The sequence below is a fragment of the Python bivittatus genome, unplaced genomic scaffold (genome assembly GCF_059951505.1).
Source record: "Python bivittatus isolate LINGU-HERP-01145 unplaced genomic scaffold, Pbiv_v1 ctg000060_np1212, whole genome shotgun sequence".
Taxonomy (NCBI): domain Eukaryota; kingdom Metazoa; phylum Chordata; class Lepidosauria; order Squamata; family Pythonidae; genus Python; species Python bivittatus.
The window spans coordinates 10042256-10068783 of NW_028277044.1; the positions used below are offsets into that span (position 1 = coordinate 10042256).

Consider the following 26528-nt stretch of genomic DNA (forward strand, 5'->3'; position numbering starts at 1 on the left):
TTGTAGCATATGGACAAATTATACGCATTTCTCAACCCAACACTATTTGCTGTTGATTGAAAGGTAAAATGCTTTTCATTCCATAAATTTCTTCACTTGCAGATGATAATATACCACATGGTTTGTGTAACAGCCAAACCTGCCCAGTACAAACCAAATACAGCAAAGAGAATCACTTTTAATTCATTTCATTAATTTTATTATGTATAACCACCAAAAGATGACTTATTCAAATCTATGATCTCACTTTCTTTCTAGCTTTTCAAATGAACTACACCAGCTGAATAATAAATGTTAAAGCAATAATTAATAACAGTGTACAATGACATGGTAAAGATATGAAGAAAGCATCTTGAAACATCAGTTGTCTTCTACCATAAGACAAGACAGTCTTTAAGTAGCTCTCTGCTGGATGGAAATCCTGGCTTATTGTGAACAAGCTGTCTGCTCATACTTGGCTTGTAGACTGTGGGCCATGTGTAGCCATCCTCTAAAGTACCTGCCACCTAATTTTGGTGGTGGTGCCAAATGGCTGCTCAGTGGCCACTTTCATTAGTCAAATGGACAGCAGAACACAGCAGCATTGGGACTGTATGTATGTCTATATATACATGTACAGTGTCTTCCTTTATACATACATGCATACAACTTCTAAAGATTTGCACCAACCCTCAGTGAAGCCATTAGGGCAAAACAGTAAATGATTTACTTAGCACTTTGTCCATACTTAGGCTCGAGGTTTTTTTTTTTTTCTTCCCAAGTAACCTAGGATTCATAAACTAAATATTGAGATATCTTAAAAGCAGTGACATGCCAGCTCTGGTTTGAACAAATGATTCCTAGATTATTTATTTTGTTAGTGGGAGCAATTTCTAAACCATAATATGACAGAATGAATCAGTACTAAATGATGACTTGGAAAATGAAGAAGATAAGGGAAGGAGTAAGGACAGCTACAGACAGAGAGGACGAGGAGTTGGAACAGTGGAAGGCTGGAGGAAAAAAGAGCACAAAAAAGAAAAAGAAAAAACAGGGATTATGTAAAGGAAATTGGCTGCAATATACTTGCTAAGTCTACTAAAGTCAATCTTTAATGGCCACGTTTCTGTGTTTATTTCAATAATTATATGGCATGATATCTTTGTAGAGCAACGAATCTGGGCAAATGTCCATAGTCTTTAATCTTGTCAAGCAGATTGTAATATGATTTCCTCCCTTTCCTTTTTTTAGGACATTTCACAGTTTTATATAATCAAAGCTAATTTCAGTATGCTGAAAAGGAAACAGAGTTCTAGGGTAGAAGCCCAGCCTGTAACAGATTTTGGTCCTGATGAATCCTTATCAGACAACGCGGATATCCTGTGGATTAACAAACCAGTAAGTTTGATATACCACATTAACTATCATACCTTTGGAATATGATTAAGCCATAGTTAAGCATTGTTAAGTTCTGTTGATGTTACTGCAATAAATAGAAAATACGTGCTTAAATTTCTGTTATTGAATTCAGTGGAGTTTTAAACGATAATTAAAGTTGCATGAATACATATATATTTTATCTTCAGAATCTTACAATATCAGTTTCTTCTCCCCAAACTGCTGCATATGAAGGGAAATGAATATATAAAGATTTGGAGAGGAAGAAGAGAGATTGAGAGTGCCCACGTTAGTCTTGTCTCTGCACAGCTCTAAACAAGGCATCCATGAATTGCTTTCTGAATTTTCCTTCATTTCTGGAATGAATGAGCTGTTCTATCCATACCCCTTCAAAGGCCTACTAGAAGATTTTACTATTTTCTGTTTACTATTTACTATTTTCTTTTTTCTGTTCCTTTCCTTTTTTTGTATAATTTGCACCAATCCAATCTAACAGGACAAAAGCATTCTGTTAAATTTAAAAATTAATCTGAAAAAATTAAAATGAGTCTGAGTCGTGAGGAATACTGAAGCTTTCTGTTAAAACAGAAATTTCATATTCTGTTAACAAGAGAGAAAATCAAGTATGTGAGTTTACTCTCAGCATTGTGAAATTCACTAGTGAGAATAAGGAAGCCAGCAAGTCTAATTTTTCTGGTAAGACATAATAATGAAACTGTCTTGCCTTAAGATTAATCATTCTCAGAGGAAATAAGAAACATGGAAATAGTCTAGCCCCATGCTACAGACACCATATTTAAAATAGTTGTTTGAAAAGAAAATCAAATAACACAACTGTTCTAAATATGGCAAACACAATTAAACCATTTTTTAAAAAATGAACTTTTGGATTTTTACTGGAGGACCCAAAATTTCCTGCCTGGGCTGAGAGCCAGGATGCTGGGCAACCAGGCAGCAATTTCAAGGCTAAACAAATGAAAAATGGACTGAAATGCTGATTGTCCTAAATCACTGCAGTGCAAAATGTTCTAAAGTTTGTGTGGACAGGGAAAGGGGAAACCAGCTCATTTTCACCTTACCCCTTGTGTAAATGGAACACAGCAAGATGCACAACCCCCCCAAAATGCTAGAGCCCCAAAGTGTTAATGGGCAACTGCAGCTGCATAATTCCCCTTACAGCTTATGTTATAATAGTAATGGTTTTTAGCAGTAGAAGACTTCAGTGCTCAAGCATCTTTTGCATTCAGTATATTATTTGAAACTGTTAGATCATGAAAGGACATTGAAAAGGATAGTTGTACAAGTTGATGAAACCTTTGTTGATGTTTTGTATTTCTCAGTGGGTGCACTCTTTACTGCGCATCTGTGCCATTATCAGTGTCATTTCCGTGTGCATGAATACCCCAAAGACCTTTGAGCATTATCCTCCTCTTCAGTATGTGACATTTGCTCTTGATACGTTACTGATGTTTCTCTACACGGCAGAGATGATAGCAAAAATGCACATCCGTGGCATAGTCAAGGTGAGTTTTCTCATTTTTTTACCAACACAAACCAAAAACACATTAGTACCTTTTACATCCAGATCCTAGATACATTAGCTGGAGTAAACTTTGCTGTGCTCTAAATGAAATCTCCAGATCATGTTATGCTCCTCTTCTGAACATATCTATTACACATAATACTCATTGTTTGTAAAATTAGCCTTCAGGACCATCTGAATGATTACATTTACTTTTTTTTCCTCAAAAAACATTTCTTCCATTGCATTGTTTAGACTTTTGTTTGACATGAAAGAGCCCGTATGTGTGTGGATGGGTCTATGTGCATCCCCGTGGTCTTGTAAGTTGCCAGGCTTTTGATCTCCCAATCCTTCCTAACCCAATCCAAAACTCAAATTTAGCTTGATCTGGGCTGATGTAACTATTTGCAGATCTACTGGAATATCAAGATACCGTGAGCATGCTGTTTTTATGCTTTTGCTACCGTGTAGCCAGTAGCTGAGCATAATGGTCAGACAATCCATGCTTTCTTCCTATAATTTCAGATTGGCCCCGAATTGGGTGCCTTGCTTCTCTACCTCAAGTTCTGCTGAGTCTATGCCTGAACAAGCATCCTTCCATGCTTTTCCTACAATGAAGAGAAATTGCTGGTGTTCCCTCTCTACTCTGTTCCATTCATATTTTTGTGAATGAATGTCCATATTCTGTAAAAAAAAAAATCACCAGCAGCTTGAAAGGAAGCTAAGCAATGGGGAAGTCAGTTGTTAAAAAAAGAAACAAATAAATGCACTGAAATGTCTGAAAATTTGCCAGTCAGTATGGCAGCAGACCTCCATTTCTTTGAAACTCTTATGATTTGTAATGCTGACAAACTAGCAATTCTGCGTTCAAACCCCTTTTCCTAACCATGCTAGCATGTAGCTACAGTGGCAGCCCTGGGCTAGGGGCAAGTCAAGAAGCTCCACGAGTGACAGCAAAGATCATCTCTTGAAGCACAAAGTGATGATACGTTACAATTTCTGAGGTGGCATTTGCTGAGCTGAAATGGCATTTCCCTGTTAAAGATAAAACGGCAGTGGTACAAATATAGATTGTGATCACCCTGCAGTGGCAACATCATTTGATTAGGCAGGTGGGGTGTTCATGTTGTGCCAGAGCTGGGGCTGCACCAGAATCTGGAAGATCTCCATAATAGATACCACCAGGTGCTATTTTGCAATATCTGTAATTATTAAGATACAGCTGCAAAGTTGATATCATTGATGACATTATAATCAATATAAGCCTTGTAAAGTCTTAGATACTACCATTAAAGTTAGATATGCCTTGTTATGCTTTAAAATGGATAAATACTATTTTTCCCTTATCAAAGGTCTGTGTGCCTCAGATAAAGAAAATCTGTAAGATATCCCAAACTTTGCTTCAATAAAAGATTGATATTCTAGCCTGTGTAAATCATGTAGATTTCAGCCATATTTTTCTCCCCAATGAGATGACACTTCCAGTCCTCTTGTGGTGGTCTTCCATAAGTTGCAAGTGTTAGAGCACATTGCGATTGTGATTATCCTGTTTAATGAATTCATTGCAACTCTGTCTAATGAATTCATTGCTTAGTATTTGGATCATCTTCTGAACCAGTCATAAGAAGGTTTGTGTAAATCTCCATTTTAACATGACTTGATTTTTTTTTCTTTCTTCTTTTGCTGTTCCTGCTATCACAAAATTTTATTAATTTATATATTCATGCATTAGATTTTTTACACCACTGCTGTCATAGGACTCTCAGCTCTACCAAAAAGTATAACATGACTGTGTCAATGGTGTTAACCAAGATTACATAGCTATGCAATAGGCATACCCTATTCTTATTCCATCACAGTAGATCTGAATGCAGAAGTAGGTTTCTAGGTATACAACTGATACAGATGTTAATGCTCATCCAACTCTAGGGCTCCATTGTGGTCTTCCAGTAAAGTAGGATGCACATTGAAGCCTTTAGTTATGTACCACTTGGGGTTGCACGTAATAATTCAGATTTCAACTAAAACAGGACAGTGACCATAGATTCATTGTTCAGTACAAAAGGGAGATGGGATAAAAATCTCAAGTATCTGGATATGGCTTTTTGTTGTAAATATCAACATGCTTTTGTGAATCTCAAAGCAGATGACTTTACAACAGTGACTTTCAACAATCAAAGGTGGGTTTTTTTGGCTTCCTGAAGAAGTTTCCCATCAGTTACAGATTAAAGAAAAATACAGAATTAGGACTTTATCTAAGTTTCCTGGTATTTTCATTATGAATACTAGTACCATTGTACAAAAGAACTATTTTGTAATTAAAAATTATTCAAATCAAATCAAAGTTTATTAGCCCTAAGGCCTTATCAAAATAACAATTAGACAGTAAATAATTAATAAAACTCTTTACAAAAGTAATATAGCAAACAGATTAAATAAAACATGAATAAAAATAGAGTAATATTTTTGATATTTTAATATTTTGATTTGAATTAAAAATTATTCATTCAGTGGATAGTGTGCCTGTGTTTGTTTTTTATTCCATTATTTGCTATCTTTCTTATCATATTTTTCTTATAAAGACTTACATGGGAGAAGAGAATGTATATGTATAACTAATTTACTGAAATAGGTATGAGTCAGTATTAAACCTTTTTAAAGTAAACTGAGGATAGGTAGGAGCTTTTACAGGCAGCAGTTTAATCTCTAAGATTAAACAACCCATTTTAACCCTTAACACACTGAGACCACAGAAAAAGACTTTCTATTTTGGCCCCATCCACTCTAAGAACACTCCAAGGGTGCTAGAGGCTGTATGAGGCCTCTGCACTGTCAACTTCTCCCCTGCAATATAAAAGAAATGAAGAGGCCCACTTAACTCATTGATAGACATTTAACAATTATAATAAAAATAAATCAAACTCTCAGAAAGTTTATTGTGGAACTAAAATGGGTAAAACCTTATATATTTTACTTCTCCATTGGGGGAGATGGGCGGCGTACAAATTTGAAAAATAAATAAATAAATGTAAACTCTACAATTTTATTGTTAAGGAGCTCCATTTGAGTTTGTACTTGGACTACCATTGAAAACAGCTCAGAAACTTCTGTACGTTCCAAACAGAGCTGCAAGGTTTTATATATATAAATAAGTGGGTTTCTTCTTTTTTATATTGTACCTCCAGAGCAGTCTTAGAGTAGGTGGGACCAAAGTATAGAGTTTTTCTGGGGTTTCAGGGTGTTAAGGGTTATAATGGGTAGCTTCTTTTCTCCTGTGTACAAAATGAATTTCTTATTTTCCTCTCACTTGAAAATGCTTCTTGTTTTTACTCACAGCTCTTCCTCCCACTTGTTATATATGTAAGATTTTTCAGTCCTGGTCTTTTCCTTCCCATCCTGAATAAATTGGCTAAAATGTAGCCAGAATTCAGCTAAGAAATTTGTTTCCAAAGAAAAAGGATCCAGCACCATCATAGCTGCCCCCACCAGGATGGCTCATGATTGGAATTGCAGCCCAACACCTCCAGAAGGTGCTGTGGGGGGAGGATTGCAATTTGGTATATGGGATGAATGCATAAAATGAACTGAAAGAGAAGTCAGAGAAAAAAAGATTGCAGGTTATTTCCAAAGGAGATCAAGGAGTATTTGCAGAGACTGATGCCTCTGTATTATGGCTCACATAAATATTTTGAATTTCAGGACATAAGAGCCTGGACCTAATAAATCAGAGATTAGCAGCTTCTGGGGCCGAGCTGGACCTCTCACTCCTGGACTAGCTGAAGAGGCCAATCATGAGAAGACAGTGAGATGATTGGGGTGGGGCTGTTTATTGGAGGGGAGTGGACTTTTATCTATTCATATGGGAGCAGGAAACCTCTGGGCAACAAAGCATTGCCATTTCTACTGTTAAAAGTTCCCTACTCCTACCCTCACCTCCAAACATAGAATCATCCCATTGAAATTTGATAGCAAAATGCCAAAATGTCAGCAGGCAATTTTCAGGTCATTTGGAGAGTCTTGGGGATGGGGCTTATAGCTGAGAATTGGAACAGTTTGCCTCCTAGAGATCTGTTCCCATTTCCACCCTTATTTTTGAGGGAGGAGCAGCCACACCAATTGTGCCACCAAAAACCATCTATTCTGTAGCCAGATTGCAGTTTCATAACCTTGGGGTGCTGGAGCGAGCTATAGGATGGCCTGCTATAGAACCCTGTGGTTGGTATTTAGTCCTTCATCAATCAAGCCTTTAATCGCTACATTACCAATAGGACTTAATGATTCCTGGACTAGCCTGCAATCTCCACACAGAACAATAAGAATTCAGAGCTTATTTGTAAGCTGGCCTGATTGGGTAGGAGAACTTCATTTGGCTATAGAAGAACATACAACCTGGTCTGGTACGCCCATACAGCGAGGAGAGGGTAGAGGAATAGGATTCTGTTTTGCTCTATAAGAAACCCTCGGCAAACATACAAGCCTTTATGTTTTCAACATCTGTATCTCATTTTCAGATTTAGGCAAGCTGCCTGAGGTTGACTGACGACAAAAATCAGAAAGTCTGGGCAGGCAAGAGGGGCAATCCCATCGATACCCTTTCTTTGCAGAAAAAAATGCATCCGTTTTTACAGGGGTCCATGAACACATTTGTTGCATGTCCTCCGTGGATTCCAGGAATCATGTCGCAAGGACTGACTGGTGGGAGGATTAATAAGCTTGGCCAACTTCTCTTCCTGCAGCTTGTGTTGGCAATTCTGTTCTGGCTCAGAGGCCTGACAACTCTTCCAGTTGAGTCTATTTCTAAATGCATTTTTCCCCTCCCCTTTCTTCACTTCCTTGTTCCAATTCCAGTTGCAAATGCGGCCTCTTCAGCGATCCCATTTCCAAAGCTGCTGTGTCCTCAGTGCTCCTTTTCCCCAGCTATATTGGTAATAAGGAGGGCCAGGTCACATGCTCTGGAGGCCAAAATAGTCCTGGAAAGTCACTGAATCTTGTATCAGTACTTCAGTTTAATAACCAAATAGATATGATGTAGTGAGAGGTTTGAGTCAAAGGCTATATGAAATCATTGCAGAGACTGGAAAAAAAAGATGAAGCAAGCTTAAAATAGCATTGGATCTGGCCATAAGTCATTACGTATTAAGGAATGAAGTGTCCTAGACTCTTCACAACCTGGAAATATTTTCTCTTCCTTTGCCATTCCCAAGGGAAGATTATTCAGCTTAACCATCTGTTAAAACCAAATTCTTTTAGAATAAGAACATACTTTCCCACCCACTGGCTTATTTGCTTAAAGATGCCAACAAGTTGGTTCACCTGCAGTGTTGTTCCTTTTCTATTTCCTTCCGATTTAAGAAAAAGAGGATGAATTTTAATAAGTAGGAGAAGGCATACATATAAATGGTTGCAGAAAAGTACAACTTGGTCAAGTTTTGGTTTGCAGTGTGGTATATGTAAATATAATTCTTTGTGTGGCTGTTTAAAAGCACACCCTGTAAACCCATAATATAGCTGTATGTTATTTGTGTAACAGATCCCATTGACCAGGCTAGTTAGTTATTTACTTACATGCTTACTTATGTGACTTTGTACCAAGTCAATCATATAGAACACTAATTTGGAGTATACATTGTAAAAATCCACAGTCCAAAACAAATCAAATAGTAATCATAATGTAAAACAATCATAATAACACAATATAGTAATCTAACAACCCCAGTTGTGAGACAAACCCTGTCCAGTTGTGGGTTTCTGAATTATCAGCCATTCTGTCTTGCTACAGATGAGACCAAGCATGTTTCTCCCCATCTGAGCACTCCAGTCAGGGTTTCCACCCTATACTCCCTGGGGTGGATATGAATAATTGTGTATCATCTGCCATCATCCTTGCCCTGTTAGCTCTCACAGCAGAATTTTTTTCCTTTTGATTACATTGTTATAATCTTGATACATTATACTGTTTCAGTCAATCATATTTGTATAGTATTAAAGTTATTAACATTCTATTGTATAGATAATTTGGAATATTGGAAATAGAGAAGAAAGAGAAGGCTGTCTTCTATCAATATTAACTACAATTTAAAATATTGCTATTATAAGCATAAAATTATTTGACTTTTTTCATATAAAACTGAGTATCAGTCTTTCATACCATCAATTACAGTTTCCTTCTGGGGTGTCTGCAAGTGTTGGGCGCTGGGGACATAATTTTATGAGTATTCATTTTTTTCATAAGCAGTTACTGTGGGGAAGTGGAGGTGAAGACTTCAAGTACTCCAGTATAGTGACCCAGTCCTCTCCTTCATTTTATTTAACATCCCCATAAAGCCCTTGGATAAGCCATCCATTGGTTTGGGGTGAGTTATCATAAATACTGTATGCAGATGATTGCACTCCATTCCACTCCATTCATCAAAGCTCCACCATAGGTCTTCTATAAGAAAGATTAATGCACATTCTATCCCATGCCTAGGCCTGAATGACTTCCAAGGCTCCAGATAATGAAGGAAGGTTAGATACTTTTGTCAACTCCTTAAATTTTGGTCATCTAGCTTCAGCTTGGAACAATATGAGCAATTTTGCTCGCAGCATGCATTTGTCTGGTCTTCTGGCCGTTCTTTCCCTGACAAGGTCTGGGCTACTCTAAATAGTGTTGCTGGCTGGCATTGCATGGATAAAATAAGAGTAAAAAAATAGTTCTACTTCACTGCCTTTAGCACCATAGTATAGGCTTGAACTGGAGATTGTATCTATGTCTAGTCATTGTCATTCTTTCTCTGCTGCCAGCATTGCTCTAGGTATTCTTCAGCTGCTTTATCTTCCAAGTAGATATCAACCCCCTTCCTTGGGCTTATGGCTTATTCACTACATGAAATCTGTCTGCACAGATCTCTGCAAGCCCCCCACCCCACCCCGACTCCCTTTGTCCATCCAGGACCCAGTAATACATGGCAGTGTCCTCTCATCTATGATTATATTGTGTATGAGGATAGCTTTATTACAGGCAGACCTGGAGTTCAGTAGCATCAGCCAGAGCCCAAAGGTTCCAGTGATCTGGCTCCCTGGTTCTTGAATTTGAGTTCCGGGGGGCAGAAAAAGATATTGGCTGCAAATTTCCAATCACAGTTCCCCTGCAGTGGTCTACCCCCCCCCCACATCTCCCACTATATTTCCATCAGCCCATTACTAATGTAATTCTTCTCTCCTTATTAGCCCCCCCCCTTGTGTATCTCACCCCAGCTTTCTACATCCGCCTTCAGGATCTCCAGCTGGACCTGTAACAGATATCCCTGACTCACACACAACCCTTCTTTATTCTATATAATCATTACTTCCTGATATCAGCCTCCTCTGTTACAGCCTCTATACCATCTATCACTTCTTCTTGAACCCCCAGAAGATCTTTCCAGGTGCAGATCAATGGAGTCCCTTCCAGCCCCTGTTCCATCACTACTGGGGCCACTTTCTACATGCCTCCAATCCTACTCACCCCCATCACCTCAGCATTCTAATTCTTGTCTGCTGCAACATTAATCTTTCTATGTGCTATTCCAGTGTTTCAGAGTGCAGCCAGCAAAGCACTGTGAAGCTTTTTTTTTTCCGCAATGGGAAAATAAAAGCGTTGCCATGTTATGGTTTCAGCCACCATGGCTATTGTAGTTCAGCAACATCTGGAGGGACACATGTTCTCATTGCTGAATTAGACTTAGGAAGTAACCTTCCTTGAACCCTGAAATTCTAAATGGGGAATTCTGTACTCCATTTTTTGTTATTGTACTCTCAAAGTGGATTGTGCAGTCAGTACCATTTTAGAACTCAGCTGCGTCTTTGATAATGACTTGTTTCTGTTTGAAATATATTTAAAAGAAACATTTTAAACAACATAAAAATGCCATTGTTTGCAAATGACCATTGTAGTTCATTTATGTGCTCACAATGCTCGTTAGTTCATACAATTTTTAATTTATTTAACAGATTCATTTTTCCTTCAGTTGAAATGATTCCCTTAAAAAGAAACAATAACTCACTTGTGAAACTCACAATAACATTGTTTCTGGATACTGAAATTGGTATTCTATTTATCTTCTTTCTGATGTCTGTATAATATTACGGGTGAGGCCAGTTGAATCATTCAGAAGTTTTTCCAGGAGAGACATTGATAGATAGTGCTAGCATAATTCCTTGCTAAAATACAGTGAAACTATAACATAATTATACACCAAATCTATACTGTCACTACTGTTTAGCCCAGTGTCAAAGTGTTATTCATCAGGGCCTGGTTCAAATGTCTCTTGCTGCTTTTGTTCTAGTATGGCTTTTGGTTGGCTTCCAAAATCTAGATGCTCTGGATAGTCTATAGATATACTGATAATATGATATCAGAAACTAAGAATTACCTTCAATTTCTATTGTAATCTCAGTGCTATCATCATAATGAGACAGTAGTCTAGGCTGCACTTTCAAGATCTCAGTCAAATAAACTTTCCCTCTTTCTACCTACCATACTCGAAAAACAGTGAGACTTGTTTGCCAACTACAAAGAGATTGGAAAGATGGAAAAATAGATTTAAATGTGGTTTGTCAAGGCCAATGTAACAATTGTGGTGTAGCTCAGCTATAGCAATAAGCCAAAAAATTTCAAAACAATACGCTAGTATTTTGAATTCTGCTTGATTGCTCTTGCCTGCTGTTTCTGCCAGCAGGAAGAGTTAAACAAAGCAGGGAGCTTCTCTGATGTTAAACTTACACAGGATTGTGGTTCAAATGTAATAAATCAGAACTGAAATCTGGGACTTGTTAAGATAACACTATATCAAGATTGTTTCAGACCTCAAATTCCTCCTATTCCCCTCCTCCCCCACACAAACCTTGCCATCATCAACCCTCTCCAGATGACCAAAACTCAATGGTGAACCATGCACAGGGGAAGACGGAATTTAAGGGTGCAGATAGGAGCACTTCATTTTCCAGACACCTCTGGTATGTGTTCCCATCTTTAACATTCTGATAAAAAGAGAGAAAACAGTCTGAAATTAACCCCAGAAGTAGTGATTTGGAGCTGTTTGGGGGACTTGGGTAGATTAAAGAGCGGGAATGAGAGCAGAAAGCTGAATTTCAGCAACACAGTGGTAGGGTGCTAGGGAACCACAAATGTGGTGTGGATTCCAACTCCTGAGCTAAAATAATCACAGATAAAGAATCACTACCTTCTTTATTTACTCCTGGTGCAGGAAGATCTAACCAGAAGCAATTGGGCAACTTTCTCATGGAGAATGTGTCACCTGGCTGGAAGTGGTGGAGTAAGGGAGGGGAGGAGTGGGAAAGCAGGAGCATATAACAACTATATAGACTGTTTTCACTGAAAAGGAGAGGTGAACAGGAGAACTAAAAGGCAGAGAGCGGCCATACAAGTAAAAACTGCAGAAAAGAAGAATTGGAGGAGTGGTCACTGGTGTGCAAGCAGGAGAGAGAGAAGCCATCCTCACATTTCCCTTATGGTGTACTAGAGTTCCCAGGTTCAAAAACCAGATAGCAGGAGTGGTTCCAAACCAGATCTTTGGAATTAAGGGGGACTGAGAACACTCTCCAGGATTGGGACTGTTTTTTAAAAGCCCTTTGCCATAGTTTCACTCATGGCTTAGCACTCTGTCTTCCAACCAGATTTTAACCTTTTATTTTGGGCTTTATTAAATGAACCAGATATCAAAAGAATTTTTTTAAAAAATGAAGTTAAAAAGAGAAATGAACGAGTGAGAAAAATAAATGAGGTGAATAGAAAGGTATAGATGAGAATATATATGCGATCTTAATAACAAATGCAAACATCACTTGCATAGCTAATAAATGGGGATCAGTTCTGAATACATTTATCTTTCATTGGAGGGTTTTTCAAAACTTTATTTATTCATTCATTCATTTTGTTAATTTTTCAGCGAAGATAGCCATGTTTGTTATTGTGAAACATGGGGAAAATAAAATACATTTTTCATTAGCTCTGTGATATTTAAAAGTGTGGGAAATTGCTCTGGCTGAAAAATCTTTAATCTTGATTTATTTATATTGATGTAATGCTTAATTGTGCTTAAAGAAAGTAGATTCATGTATTGAAGGGCTGGCTATATATCAATAAACCAAATGATCTTTAACAGTAGGAGGCTTGGCACTTTCTGGAAATAGGAGGAAAGCAGAAATACGATATAAAATTGTATAACCCAATTCTTCACACTTAGTGCAACTTACAGTATTTATCTTTATTTTTTATTTTTATTGATTTTATTATAATTTCTTTGATTGTTGTAAGCTGCCTAGAGTCATTGAATGGTTTACAAGTTTAATAAATTATTAAAACGGTTGGTCGCACAGTCAGCCAGATGTTTAGACTGGATTTGGCATTTTTATCCACTTATTGAGTCCTTCCCAAGGACTGGCATAGGCAGATATTGTTCAATGGTGCCTTTTGCAATTGACTGATGGTGGTTTTGTCAATGCCGATGGTCTTCAAGTGATACTCCAGATGTTTTTACACTTAGATTACACCTAAGACACCTATTACTAGTGGTACTATCTTTGCTTTCTTTTGCCACAGTCGTTCTACTCCTATTTGCAAGTCTTTGTATTTTGTGATTTTCTCCAGTTCTTTCTCTTCTATTCTGCTGTCTCCAGGTATTACAATGTCCACTATCCAGACTTTTTTGCCTTTCTTATCAACAGTTGTTAGGTCTGGGGTATTATGTGACAGGTACTTGTCTGTTTGAATTCTAAAGTCCCAGAGCACTTTAGCTTCTTCATTTTCTATTACTTGTCTGTTTTGTGGTCCCATCAGTTCTTGCTTGCTGGTATTTGCAGGGAAATGGTATTTCTTGAATATGTTCCAATGCACCACCGTTGCTAATTTGTCATGTCATTGTTTGTAGTTAGTCTGTGCAATCCTCTTGCAGCAGCTAACTAGGTGGTCCACTGTTTCTTCAGCTTCTTTGCAGAGGCACCATTTGTTGTCTGTTGCTGTCTTCTCAATTCTAGCTTTGTATATATTTGCTCTTAAGGCTTGGTCTTGTGCAGGCAGAAGTAGCCCCTCTGTCTCTTTCTTCAACTTTCCTGCTCTTAGCCATTGCAGGCCTTGTTGTTTACTGCTTTGCCTACTAGTTTGTGTGTGTGTGTGTGTGTGTGTGTGTGTGTACTGTCTATGTAATACTTTGCCTTGCCATGTCTCTTTTCTATTCTTCATTTGGTCTTTCTAGTAGGCCAGTTTGGTGTGTTCAGTATTCAGTAAGCCTTCATGGTAAACTAGCTTCAGTGCATCTTCTTCACTGTCCTTCAGATATTCTTATAATACCCTTTTTTCTTCTTCAGTTGTCTGGTGTCCTTGCAACAGTCCATGCCCACCTATGCTCCTTGGTAAGTAGTCTGTCAACATTGCTGCGTGGATGAAGGGCATGATTCATTGTCATTATTTTTCTGGTCTTCCTATCCAGGGCTTCTAGTTCTGCTTGACTCTAGTCTGCTATTCCAGCTGTGTATCTAATGGCTAGAGTTGCCTTGATGTTAATTGCCTTGATGGATATTTCCTCCACTGAGTTTGGACTTTAAGATCTTCTTCGCTCTCATGATGTATTCACTACTAACCTTCTTCTTGACTTCAGTGTGCTTGATGTTGCCAGCTTCAAGGATGCCCAGGTATTTGTAGTGATCTTCTTCATACAGACTCTAGATGTAATTTCCATAGGCATCTTGATTCCTTCAGTTTTCACTATTTTTCCCATGTTGATGATAAGGGTGGCACACTTGTCCAGTTCCAATTCCATTGCAATATCTTGGCTGTATATTCGGACATTGTTGAGCAATGATTCCATTTCAGATGGTGCTTTTCCATACAGCTTCAGATCGTCCATCTAAAGGAGGTGGGATAGCCTGCCAGCTGTTTTTGATGTTTGATAACCATGGCCTGACTTGTTCAGTATTGTTGACAGAGGAATCAATGCAATGACAAACAGTAGTGGTGATAGTGAGTCTCCTTGAAAGATTCCTCTCTTGATGTTAACCTCTCCCAGTCTATCACCTTTGACCAGCAACTATGTCTTCCATTGTGCCATTACCTTTGCACAAAGATTCTGATGTTTCTACTAACTCCTGTTATTTCAAGGCACTTGATTATGCAGTCATGTGGCAGGGAAATGCCTTCCTGTAATCAATCAAGCTACATTCAAGTTGGTCTTCCTTCTCTTCCAAAATCATCTTGTCAGTTAGGAGCAGATCTTCTGTTCCTCTGCTGTTTGGGCAGTTTCCTTTCTGCTCAGATGGAAAAAGCTTGTTTTCAACTAGATGCTGTTGGACTGCATCAGCTACCACACCAGTTAGCAATTTGAAAGTTGTTGGTAAGCAGGTAATTGGCCTATAGTTGCCTGGCACTTCCCCTTTTGTTGGATCTTTCATTATCAGATGTTAACCAGTCTTCAATTTCACATTATTATTGTTGTTATTGTTTTTGTTATGGTTGGTCACACAGTCAGCCAGATATTTAGACTGGATTTGGCATTTTTATCCACATATTAAGTCCTTCCTAAGTACCTGGGATAGCCAGATGTTGTTGTTTGATGGTGTTAAAGGTATCATTGCAGGATATAAGCAGTTCCAAGTAAAGCTGCCTTTTGCGATTGATTGATGGTGATTTTGTCATTGTCATTATCGTTGTTGCTGTTATTATTTCCTTAGAATAAATCTCTGTAACTCTGTAATTCCAAGTATAGTGGAGCTCCTACTCAGAGATGTCTGAAATGGAGAGGGACTGGGTCATGGAAATAGTTTTCAGAATGAACTACCCGTGCAACATTGCCATCAGTCAGAAATGTGCTCACAGAATAAAACTGAGTAAAGCTGTAGAATATTATTGTCTTACTGTCTGCGTTTCAAGGACAATGTCTATTTACACTAATTTATTCTATTTGCTCTCAGCTAGCTTCTTATAGTCCCTGGCTTGACTACTTCAAAAATCCCTAGCCGAATCATCTAATTAGTTTGATGTGGAAGTGGCTTTGTATTTAGCTGCAAGGAAATTTTGGGTTATTCTGATCAAAAGCTTGAATGGTAATTTCAGAATGACTGACACCCTCTTGCTGTGATGTCTTTCACAGCAAATATGATTGATAATCTCAGTCAAACAACATGCTTAGCCTACAGATCTTAATTTCCTGCCCCTTCTTTCCTATTAATTATTTCAGTACATGCTTTTCCCATTCCTTTTGTCTTTTCTTGTTTTACTAATCCCACATCTCTGCAATGGATTAGAACATTTTCACTGATTACTGGAGTTATAACAGCATGAGACTCTGTGTTGTAGGTGTAAAATGACTGAATCTTACACAGTTGTGCCAGTTGCAAAAACTCAGTGTACTCTATAGAAGTGCCTTTTATTCAGTAGTTCATCTTGTTCCTTTTATGAACTTTGGAAAAATAGGTGTTCTGTTAGCCTTTCTAATCAATTTATTATCAATGTAGGGATTCTGATTCTTTCTGATTCATAATCCTTTGAGCAAAGAGATATGCTTTTAATATGGCTTTCATTTCCTTACAGCAGACAAGAAATATTAGCCAGGGCCATTGTATTAGAATGCAGATGCCTTATGCTATATTGGTGCTTCAAATTACACATTTCCAGGTGTGTGGTGCGCATACATATGTGTGTGTGTGTATAGCAATCAGGCTTTTCCTGACTACTTTTAGGGTGATATTTTATTAGGGAGCATGGCAAATTGTTCTTTATCTTTTTATCTTTATTCAGAATGAAAACAAAGTGACAACAAGGTTATTTTTGTATTGTTTTTGGTGTTTTAACTTTGCGAGCTGCCAGAGTCGTGTATGTGAGATAGGCAGCCATGTAAATTGAAGAAATAAATTGAACAAATAAATCTAACGTTTCCTTTTTGGGAAAGGCTGTAAGGAAAATAGTGGGGCAACAGTTATAAAGAACTCTGGAAGAAAACTATAATATTTTTCTGGGCCTACATCAGGGTTCCTCAACCTCAGCAACTTTAAGATGGGTGGACTTCAACTCCCAGAATTCCCCAGCCAGCATGGGAATTTTGGGAGTTGAAGTCCACCCATCTTAAAGTTGCTGAAGTTGAGGAACCCTGGCCTACATTATTGGGGTCTGCTCCTTCCTGAATGGGGGGCTCCTATCAGTGGCGGCTCCTAAACTAGATGGGGAGAAAGATCTAGACCTTGAGTACTGGATTCAGTCCTCTCTCCCATCCTGATTAATATCTGCAAGACACAGAGAGAGGTCCTCTGTCAGTATGGGACAAGGTTCATTCGTTTACAGTTGATATTCAGCTATAAGCTTTTCCCTAAGCATTGAGCCCATTCTGTAAAGATTATGGAGATGATTGTGGTTGCCTTGGATGCCTTGTTTGTATTTTTATTTTGTTTTGGTTATTTCTTACGTACTTGTTTTCAACCTGTTTTAGCTGCCCAAAGTTGCAATTGATTAAATAAATAAATATCCACCCCAGCACAAATGGGAGATGCAGTAGAAATTTGGACCCTCTCTCTTGTTTTCTGTCTTGTGCATTCAGAAAGCGTATCTTCCGTTCTTGAATTCCAGCCCCACCTTGGTAAAGATTCCTCCCAGTTTCTTGAACCTTAATGAAGGGAATTGGAAAATTCTACAAATTATTGTATTAAAAAAATCCAAATGTTACTCTTTTTGTTTGTTTGTTTAGATTCTCTGTAGCCAATTTTAACTTTTGAATAGAGGAAAATAATAAGAGGAACCTTCTGCTACAGTGACAGAGGGCCCTTCTGCTGTTTCCAGTAATAATTCTCAGCAGAACTCTTCATTCCTGAAGCCTCTTCTATTGTGTGTGTGGTCATTCTCATCTTCCGTTCTGCTGACCCAGAACAGAGAATTAGGAAACAGCATAGCATGAAGAGGCAAGATTAGTGCTGCTTCTTTTTGTACTCAGGGAGATGTTATACTCACAGATGCTGATTTCAGAAGGTTTTTTGTGTCTCTCTAAACTTGTGTAAAATCTGATTAATTTTTAAATGGCATGTAAATATATTTGGACCTGGAAGGAATACTCTTAGTATTTAAAATAGTACCTTGCTGTTAAAACAAAATCCTGTTGAAAAATAATGCCATTAATACCAACAATATAAGTATGTGTCTTTGGGCAATAAAACGTATCGTGTATTACTTATTCCTTTATAGCAATGTTGTCCAAACTTGGCCACTTTAAGATGAGTGGACTTCAACTCCCAGAATTCCCCAGCCAGCATGGCTGGCTAGGGAATTCTGGGAGTTGAAGTCCACTTATCTTAAAGTGGCCAGGTTTGGACAACACTGCTTTATAGACTGTCTTGCTCTTCACAAGTGGTATAAAATAGACATAAAATTGGATCATTAAAAGGCACTGATACGAAAGTGCAAGGCAATGAGAGTGCCAGTGGAGCCTGTCTGACAATTACTTTCAGACTTAGGTGCTTCTTGCTTTTGTGGCACACTTGCTATGCTAAGTGTACAAAGCTATGCTTTATGTCAGCCATGGCCTACTCAACGAGCCAGAATCAGTCTTTTTACAGTCTGAGCAATCCTGACTCTTATGGCCAATTTCTCTTTCCCCTTTTCCTTTTTTTTTTTTAACTTTTAGCTTTTGGGGGAGCTCCGTGCATTGGTTAAAGGCTTGGATGGGACTAAAAGTAAATCGGGTGTAAAGAAATAGGGCACGATAAAAGCATGTTGTGATCGTTCTCACAAAATAGCTCCCTTTGGGGTCTTGTGTATTCCTAAACTAGCAGTCATGATGGATGTGGCTGGTTCCAAAACAAACTTTTAGGAAAACTCCTTGTGGTATTTCTCCACCATTGTTTTCATCTCTGCCAGTATACTATCTGCAATCCTAATTTAACATACTCTTATATTTTAAAAGTATTTATGGGATGCAAAGCTTTGTTGTACATAAATGTTAGAGCCTAAGGTTTTGCTTTCTAGCACATTAGCTCCCTCTTTTTTTTTTTTTATTAAAGGAATCTAAAAAAAATCAGTTAGATCAGGTAGACTGCTGATGCCAAGAGAGATGCCCATGGGCCTATTGGAACTTGCAACAAACCATGGTTTCAGCCTGTGCTTTACCACCTCAAAAGGAACTATGGTTATTTACGCATTCCCTATGCAAATCATTGTAACCCAGGAAAAAAAAAAAACCAATCACACTATAAATTAGAATGTTGGAACATAACCATTTAAAATGTATTTATTCTTAAACATTATACCTTTGTTGGAAATCCTTCTAAAATCAGTAGGACCTGTAGCGTGGATTAAGTTGGGCTGTTCAAAAGTGGTTTAAATTAATGTAAAATGTTTATTTGGCATAAATTGCTTTGGTTCAAATAAAGCTTTCCATGTTATAAATCACACATCTCATGAGCAAACCTGCATACTAGTTGGCTCAGTAATAATTAAAACCAGGTCAGCCATTTTCCATTGATTTTAAATTATTTTTTAATTTAAAAGAAGTTATCTGGTGTATATAATTATATTGAATGCAAACAGTTTACAGTTATGTGAATGACAGCCAAACTCTCAGAAGGGACTTTCCCTCTCGTCTCACGTTCAGGGAATGCCTCTTACTTGCTGAGGCTCATGTACGCATCTTTTAAAAACAGTGAAAAGAATGTTTTTCCCTTCTGAATTACTGTTTTGTTCATCTAAATCCATCCAGGTTTATAGCTTTCATGATTAATTAACTAAGATTGCTTTTATCATGGGGCAGCTCTAATTAAATATGTTGGGCTTCAATTAAACAAAGTCATCATTTCTCAGGATATAATGTGAAACTTCTAATCATTCCACACACTCAGGTTTTGCCCTACTTTATCTATCTATCTATCTATCTATCTATCTATCTATCTATCTATCTATCTATCTATCTATCTAGGCATATATACCATTTCAGTTGTTGAGTGAGCATCTTGCAGCAATATGAGATTAATCCTAAATGAAATGCAGATTGAAATACTGTAAGTGGTAGTCCATCAGGTCCAAAACCCGGTTGGCTTACTCTGATCAGAGGAAAAAAAGGGGGGCAGTTTTTTTACTCTTCCTTTCGGGGCCAATTTGGCTTCAGTGGGATTGAAAATACCTGTGCCAACATCAGGATTGTGTGGTGATGGATCTATGAGTGCTGGGAGGAGGGAGAGTTGAATCCACATCAACAGTTCACTTTTCATAGTGTGTCCTTTCCAGAAATAACATTTGCAGTAATCCTTGGCCCATTTAATTCATTAATTTATTCAGTTTTTATCCCACCTTTATACTCAAACTGTGCAGTCATATTGGGGGGCTCTGGGTTGCTGCCCTCTATTAGAGAAAGTCAGTCCCCCCCAAAACCTCTCCACCAGTCTTCAGAAACTTGCATCATGTTTATGATGCTTGACTGTTTTTCCACACTGTTGGGTTTTTTTTTCCTCCTTGCAAAGAAAGCTTCAGTTTATCAGGAGACCTAATTATTGTGAATCTTTCCGAGAGATGTATAGAAATGTTGTAACTTGTTTATATAGAAATTGATGTTTAATTCAGTATACGTCTTACATTTTGGATACACATTTTAAAATGGTTTGGGGTATGATAAAACTCCAATCTATAGATGGACAATCATCAACAACCATTTGTAATTTGATGAATAGTATACAGATATATTGCATATAATTAATGACAAGATTGGCAATATACTGCATTGGAACTAAGGAATCAATCTGGGAATTTTTGACTTTAGATCCATAGCTAATGTGAACTAAACTTGTTCCTCTTAAGATGAAATTCTTTATCTAAAAATGCAAGCTTCTAATGCAGAGGATGGTGAATATGCTTGTGAATAAGTTTGCAGCTGTTTGTTTGTTCCTAATCATCTGAATGAGGCCTTGCTTTCCCTTCTGCAATGCTGGAGGATTTTACCCCCATTGCATAATGCCAGACCCTCAGTCAAAATTTATATATATGAGACCTTATGGCGCTAGGAACTCTCTTATTTTAATCACATGCAGGGGAATAGCAGAATTGCTCTACTGTGCACATTTGAGATGGGAAAGAATATCTGCAAAGGATATACGTTTTCCCTATCCTTTGAAATCATATGATAACAGGTATTTTGGGGTAAATGAAAAAATGACAGCACCTTATTTAGTACTATTCAAAAACTTTACGGAACTGAGAGGGGGAAAAATAGCACTTAAAATGGCATTTCTCAATCTCAGCAGCTTTAAGATGTATGGACTTCAACTCCCAGAATTCCCCAACCAGCCATGCTGGCTAGAGAATTCTGGGAGTTGAAGTCCATGCATCTTAAAGTTGCTGAGATTGAGAAACACTGACCTAAAACTTCTGCCAGATTTGCTTGAGCCTTGATAGCTAACCAAGCAAACATGCTGCTCCAGGGTTAACTTAGAGCAAAATCTGGCCATGTGTGTTCATATTGTTGGGCTGAACATGAACATTCATGTTCATATTGTTGGGCTGCAACTCTCATCATCCCTCAGCATTAGCTCTGAGTGCTAGCACTGATTGGAGTTGAAATTTGGCAACATCATCTAGGCCTCGATTTGTCTTCTTAACTGCACCGTAACTAATTTCAGCCTGGATTAGAAAGACCCCGCGGTTTTATTTCATAAACTGAGAACCCAACAAAGACTTTATAAAAGGTATTATTGAAGGGAGGTTGAGCCTCTGCAGAATCAGATATATCATGGCGTGCGGGTCACTCAGAACATTGACAGATAACACTGCTACTGTGCAAAGCTCATGAATGGAGGTAATCTCCTTTTTTCTGTAGATGGAGTTGGGAAAAGGTTGGAGGTTAACCACACCACAGCCATTTCAGATGTTCAAGGTAAGATGGAAGAAGTTCACCTTGCTTGGGGATATTTCCCTTATCAAAGGTAAAACCAGAACATGCTTGCCTGTCCAAGCTGAAGAGGAATTTCATATATAAGGTTATGGAGGCTGAAGTGGATCATATGTTATTGCATAATATCTGTGCTGTAAACAGTAATCACAGTAAGCTCTTTCATCATCATATATGGCTATAATTTCTTTTTCATGGATACTGAAAGCTAGCACTAGTTCTCTTGTAAAGGACATATACATAATTTCATGTTCCATTTTCAAAGCTTTTCTGATCTGATTTTTTTTTCAAGCCATTTGAAGTCATAATTGCTTAGGAATGATTTTTTTATAGATTCTGTGGTATGTATAAAACATTGCATGCACAATGTTTCACTAAGGCCCAGGCTGCCATCACAGTTTATTTGAAAATGTAACCATAGGGTGGGTTGTGTCTATTCTGCACCCACAAACATTATCCCCATCTACATTTGATACCAATAAATCCAAAATCAGTATCCATAATTTTGAAATCATTTGCTTAGCTTGACAATTTGTTTCTCTTCCAAGTTTATAATTTGGAAATGGGGGCCTGGAGGGAAGACATATGCTGCTTTGATAATAGGGGAGTGTGCTTTGCCCAAACAGTTCAACTTTGCATGAAAAAATGATTCTGCACTCAAAACATAAAGGTTAGATATTATAGGGCACAGAGAAGCTAAACGGAGAACAGATCATGGTGATTGAGGTGAAATGACCATTGTGTAAGGGGGCATAAAATAGAAGAAAACTTGGAGTAAGTTTTATGGGTCCCACACATTCCCATATTTATATATTTTTCAAACCTAGCTAATAGATTTGCATGCTTTACAGACTGAAACCAAATATATAAGAAAAATACAAAATTAACAGTACAAAACTGAATTTTGCAACAGATTCTGAATTTTATAGTGAACTAAATACAAGCAAACAGTGCACAATGCAGATGTTGCTTTTGCTATGTGACCTTCATTATCTCAGTTATCTTGTGTTAACAGCCTTTCCAAGTTTCAGTTCCATGACTTGAAACTGTTGATGATGATAATACTTACGTTACTATGAAGTGTGGGAACAGGATGGGGCTTATAAAGATCTGTTACGAATGTTATTGAGGACTTCTGTGCTACAGTCCCTGCTGCCCTGCATGAATTATGAAGACTGTACCATTATTATTCATGGATTTCCCGTGCCATGAAGGCTCCATAAAGCATGGAAAATCAGGTGGGACAGCATTAGAGACATCAGTGTGTCATCCTTTTATACACACAGAATATTTTTATTTTGGATATAGCTTGTTCCCTTGGGACAGAAATCCTGTATCTAAGGAATTCAGGCCTCGGGGAAAGGAGACATCACTCTTTATTAAACCAGCACTGCCAAGAGATTTAACTCTGCTGTTAAGGCTTCCACTTCTCCAGAAGCCTGGTACATGATAAAAAAAAATTGTGAAAAATATACTGAAGGTACTTTACATTTACTAGTGCAGTGCAGTCCCAGTGAATTTGGGGTGCCTTCCAGCTTCATCCATTTTTGTGGAAGTGTAAATTATCCCTGCATTTTCAGATGTAAGTAAAATGCATACAGTATGTGTAAGAAAGTGGTATGGTATGAAAAAGCATAATATTCACCTAGACTGAGTGGCTTAGTAGATTAAATTAATTACTGTGCATGGTTGGCTTCAGCCATCAAGATGACAAAGTCATATTCAAGGGACCATCCAGAAAAAAAGGAGAGGAATTAGTAAGTAATGATACAAGGAATCTTCATCCATATAGGTTTATACCAGATTTATAGAATTAGAGGTGACATGTCAAAATAATTGGCCAGCACTGGTTTTTGAATGCAGAAACTAAAGCATGATTTGCCAATAGAAATTAACACAGAAATCACACAGATTAACCAGCATGTCAGACTTCCTGCTGTGCAGCATATATTAAATTTGAAAGCCTTGGGCCCACTTTTTTCTTTTTTAGCACAGAACTATCATGCCCTGATAGCCCCAGTTTTCCCTCTTGATCACACAACATTGACTTCAACTCATGAGTACAGTCTTATATTGTCAGTTGCTCTATCCCAATAACAGTAGCCTTTCCCCCCTTCAGCAAGCACTATGCTACAGATCTGTCCCTGCATTTGTTCTGTTAGCTTGCAGAGTTCCCTCCATAATTGTTACCTCCCACCCTCCCTATTTTTGAAGTCCATTTCTCTCCAGGCTTCCAAGAAAAGGGGAGAGGAGAGGAAATCCTTGCTATCTGGAGAAGAACAGGGGTACTGTATATCTGACAACATCTGTATTAGCACTACTGAGCAATGGTGTCAGTGGAGATCCTTGCCTTTAGATAGAGCATTCCTTGGACTGTCCTGGAAATAATGAGGGATGTTGATCTAGGATTTTGTTGCTGTTTATTTCCCAGTTTCCCTACATTTGTCAGTTTTGATCACCCTCATCACCTTTCACCACCCCCACCCCCAGGAGCTAGTCAATTTCAGTTATACTCTATAGGGTTGAGTTGGCTGCACAATCAGGGCAGGGGCTGCCTCCCTCCCCTCTGTGGATATTTTTGGTCCACTGTCTTCTCATGTGCTTCTTTATTTCACATTCTTTTGAACTTGTGAGATGCCAAAATGGGGTTTGGGTGGAGGGGTAAATAAACTACCTAGAGAAGCTCAGGCAGAAATTGTGGAATTGCAATAATATCAGGGCTATCCCTTTTCGTTGCTTTGTCCCGCTGGTGGATGTCTTCTGCCCTGGCTGGTGATCATTTGCTTTGCCTATAACAACAGATGCACTCCCAAACTTGGGGTAGAGTTTTAGAGCAGAGACAGAGTAAGAATTGGCATCAGGGACAGCAAATGTGGTACCAAGTTTGCTTTGTACCAAGAAAGGGAAATGGCCATGATCACTCCATTTCAGAGTATACAAACAATGATTGCTGATAGATAATAGAATCATAAATAAGCCTGCTAAGAAACAAGAGAGAGAACTTGCCTGAAGAAAAGTAAGGTAAGAAGACAGCCTACAGCTGATGGCAGCTTGTTCTTTAATTGTGAAACACTGCAAATCATCTGGGAAATAAAAATGGAGATTAGCATGAGACAGAGAAAATGGAGGAGCCTTCCTAAGCTTCTTATAGCTTGCCACATCCTGCAGATTGATAGAAATCCCATCCGGAAACCTACTGTCAGCAGAAGTGGACACGCTGCAGCATTTTTTTTGCTCTTCACGCTTGTCCATGTCCATTTTTGAATGTAAACATGTTTTCCTTTCTGTGCTATAAGGAAACACCTGAACTGAGTGACTATTTTTAAAACTCCATTTGTAAATTTAAATTAGTTTATAAATGACTGAATAATTAACATTTTTGCTGAATAAGAGCATACTGCTGAAAAAAAAAAAGATAAGGTTATGGTGCATAATAGTTTTGTGGAGGAGAAAGACAAAGATTCACTTATCTATAGTGAAGCTTTTAGTACAGATGAAATTATCAGGAATCTGGTTATTGCAGATTCCCAGCATTTAAAGACATGTTGTAGCGGCAACTGAAAAGCAGTGTTTGAAGTACCATGGGTTCTTCTTTTCATGGTGGCTTCTAGGTTAGTTGAAAATGTATATTGAAGCGAAACAAATTTTATTTAATTTCCCTGTAACCACAATGGCTAGAAGAAACACACGTCTGGCTCATTATAATGTGTGAACTAGCCAAGCCATAGTTTACTTGTTTGGATGAAAGAGCAAACTATAGTTATTGAAACTTCTGCTTGCTTGCACAAAAGGGAGAGTGAAGCAATTGTATTTCTATCTTGACTTATTACAGGAGAGGTGATAGTCTAATCACTGTCTATATGAAATTGCTGTGGTTTGTTTCTTATTTCTCTTGTTAGTTAGGCAAAGGCTTGCCAAACTGAGCCAAAGCCAATAAATCAGGCCCCAGCATGATGTGTGAACCTGCCATTTTCTTAATGATCTTGTCCATGGCTTCACTGGTATTATTGCACTGGACAATGAAAGAGTCCAATCTTGTAATGTTAAATAAAATCCGTAATTGAAGTTGTTTTAGCCTCTGGTTATATGGCAAGTCATCTGGTTTTGGTATTGTAGTTTTTTGCCTACTTCCCAATAAAGGGAGAATGTTCCCAGAAGGGAAAACAAACCATCAGGTATCTGTTTTGGGGGGGGGAGGGTTCCCTTCCTCCTGTTTATGTACACTAACAAAATGCCTGACATTGAATAAAGTTAATAGAGCATAACTCTATTTAAAACATTGCTAAGGGAATACATCTTCTATGAAATTACAAAGATGATTTCCCCCAAAGCTCACCACGTAACAGAAAGAATAGTTTCATTATCTGCTCTGTATCAGTATTCAAAGTATGTGTAACAAATATGCATATGGGAGGGAAGTAGCATCGTGACAAGCTGCAAGTATTCATGGATAACTGAAAAAACCCATATGTATATAAATATATGCACAGATGCTCTCTTCAGATATTTCAATTAATGTGCCTAGATTAGGGACTACGCATGCGGTTTAGGCTTCTGCTCATTGTATCCTTTGCCTATCCAGCCTCAATGGAATGAACTAGAGGCTGCATCTTTCAATACATGCAAGAAAGGATACACACTGCTTACCAGGGGCAGTAGTTATTGCACCGAATTAGTTTAAATGGGATCACCAGGTTTAAATCACAGGACACATATAGGACTATCATATCTCAACTGCC

At 38.1% G+C, this 26528-nt stretch overlaps 1 protein-coding gene across 1 annotated transcript in view; it reads left to right on the forward strand.

Annotated features, from left to right (window-relative positions):
* Positions 1-1236: 1236 nt before the first annotated feature.
* The window catches only part of NALCN (sodium leak channel, non-selective), a 205993-nt gene continuing 180701 nt past the window's right edge, over positions 1237-26528 (forward strand). Inside the window, exons 1-3 of the mRNA XM_088136486.1 lie at positions 1237-1377; positions 2718-2900; positions 21718-21774. Of these exons, the coding sequence (XP_087992612.1) occupies positions 1270-1377; positions 2718-2900; positions 21718-21774 (348 nt within the window). The 5' untranslated portion in view covers positions 1237-1269. The remainder of the gene's footprint in view (positions 1378-2717; positions 2901-21717; positions 21775-26528) is intronic.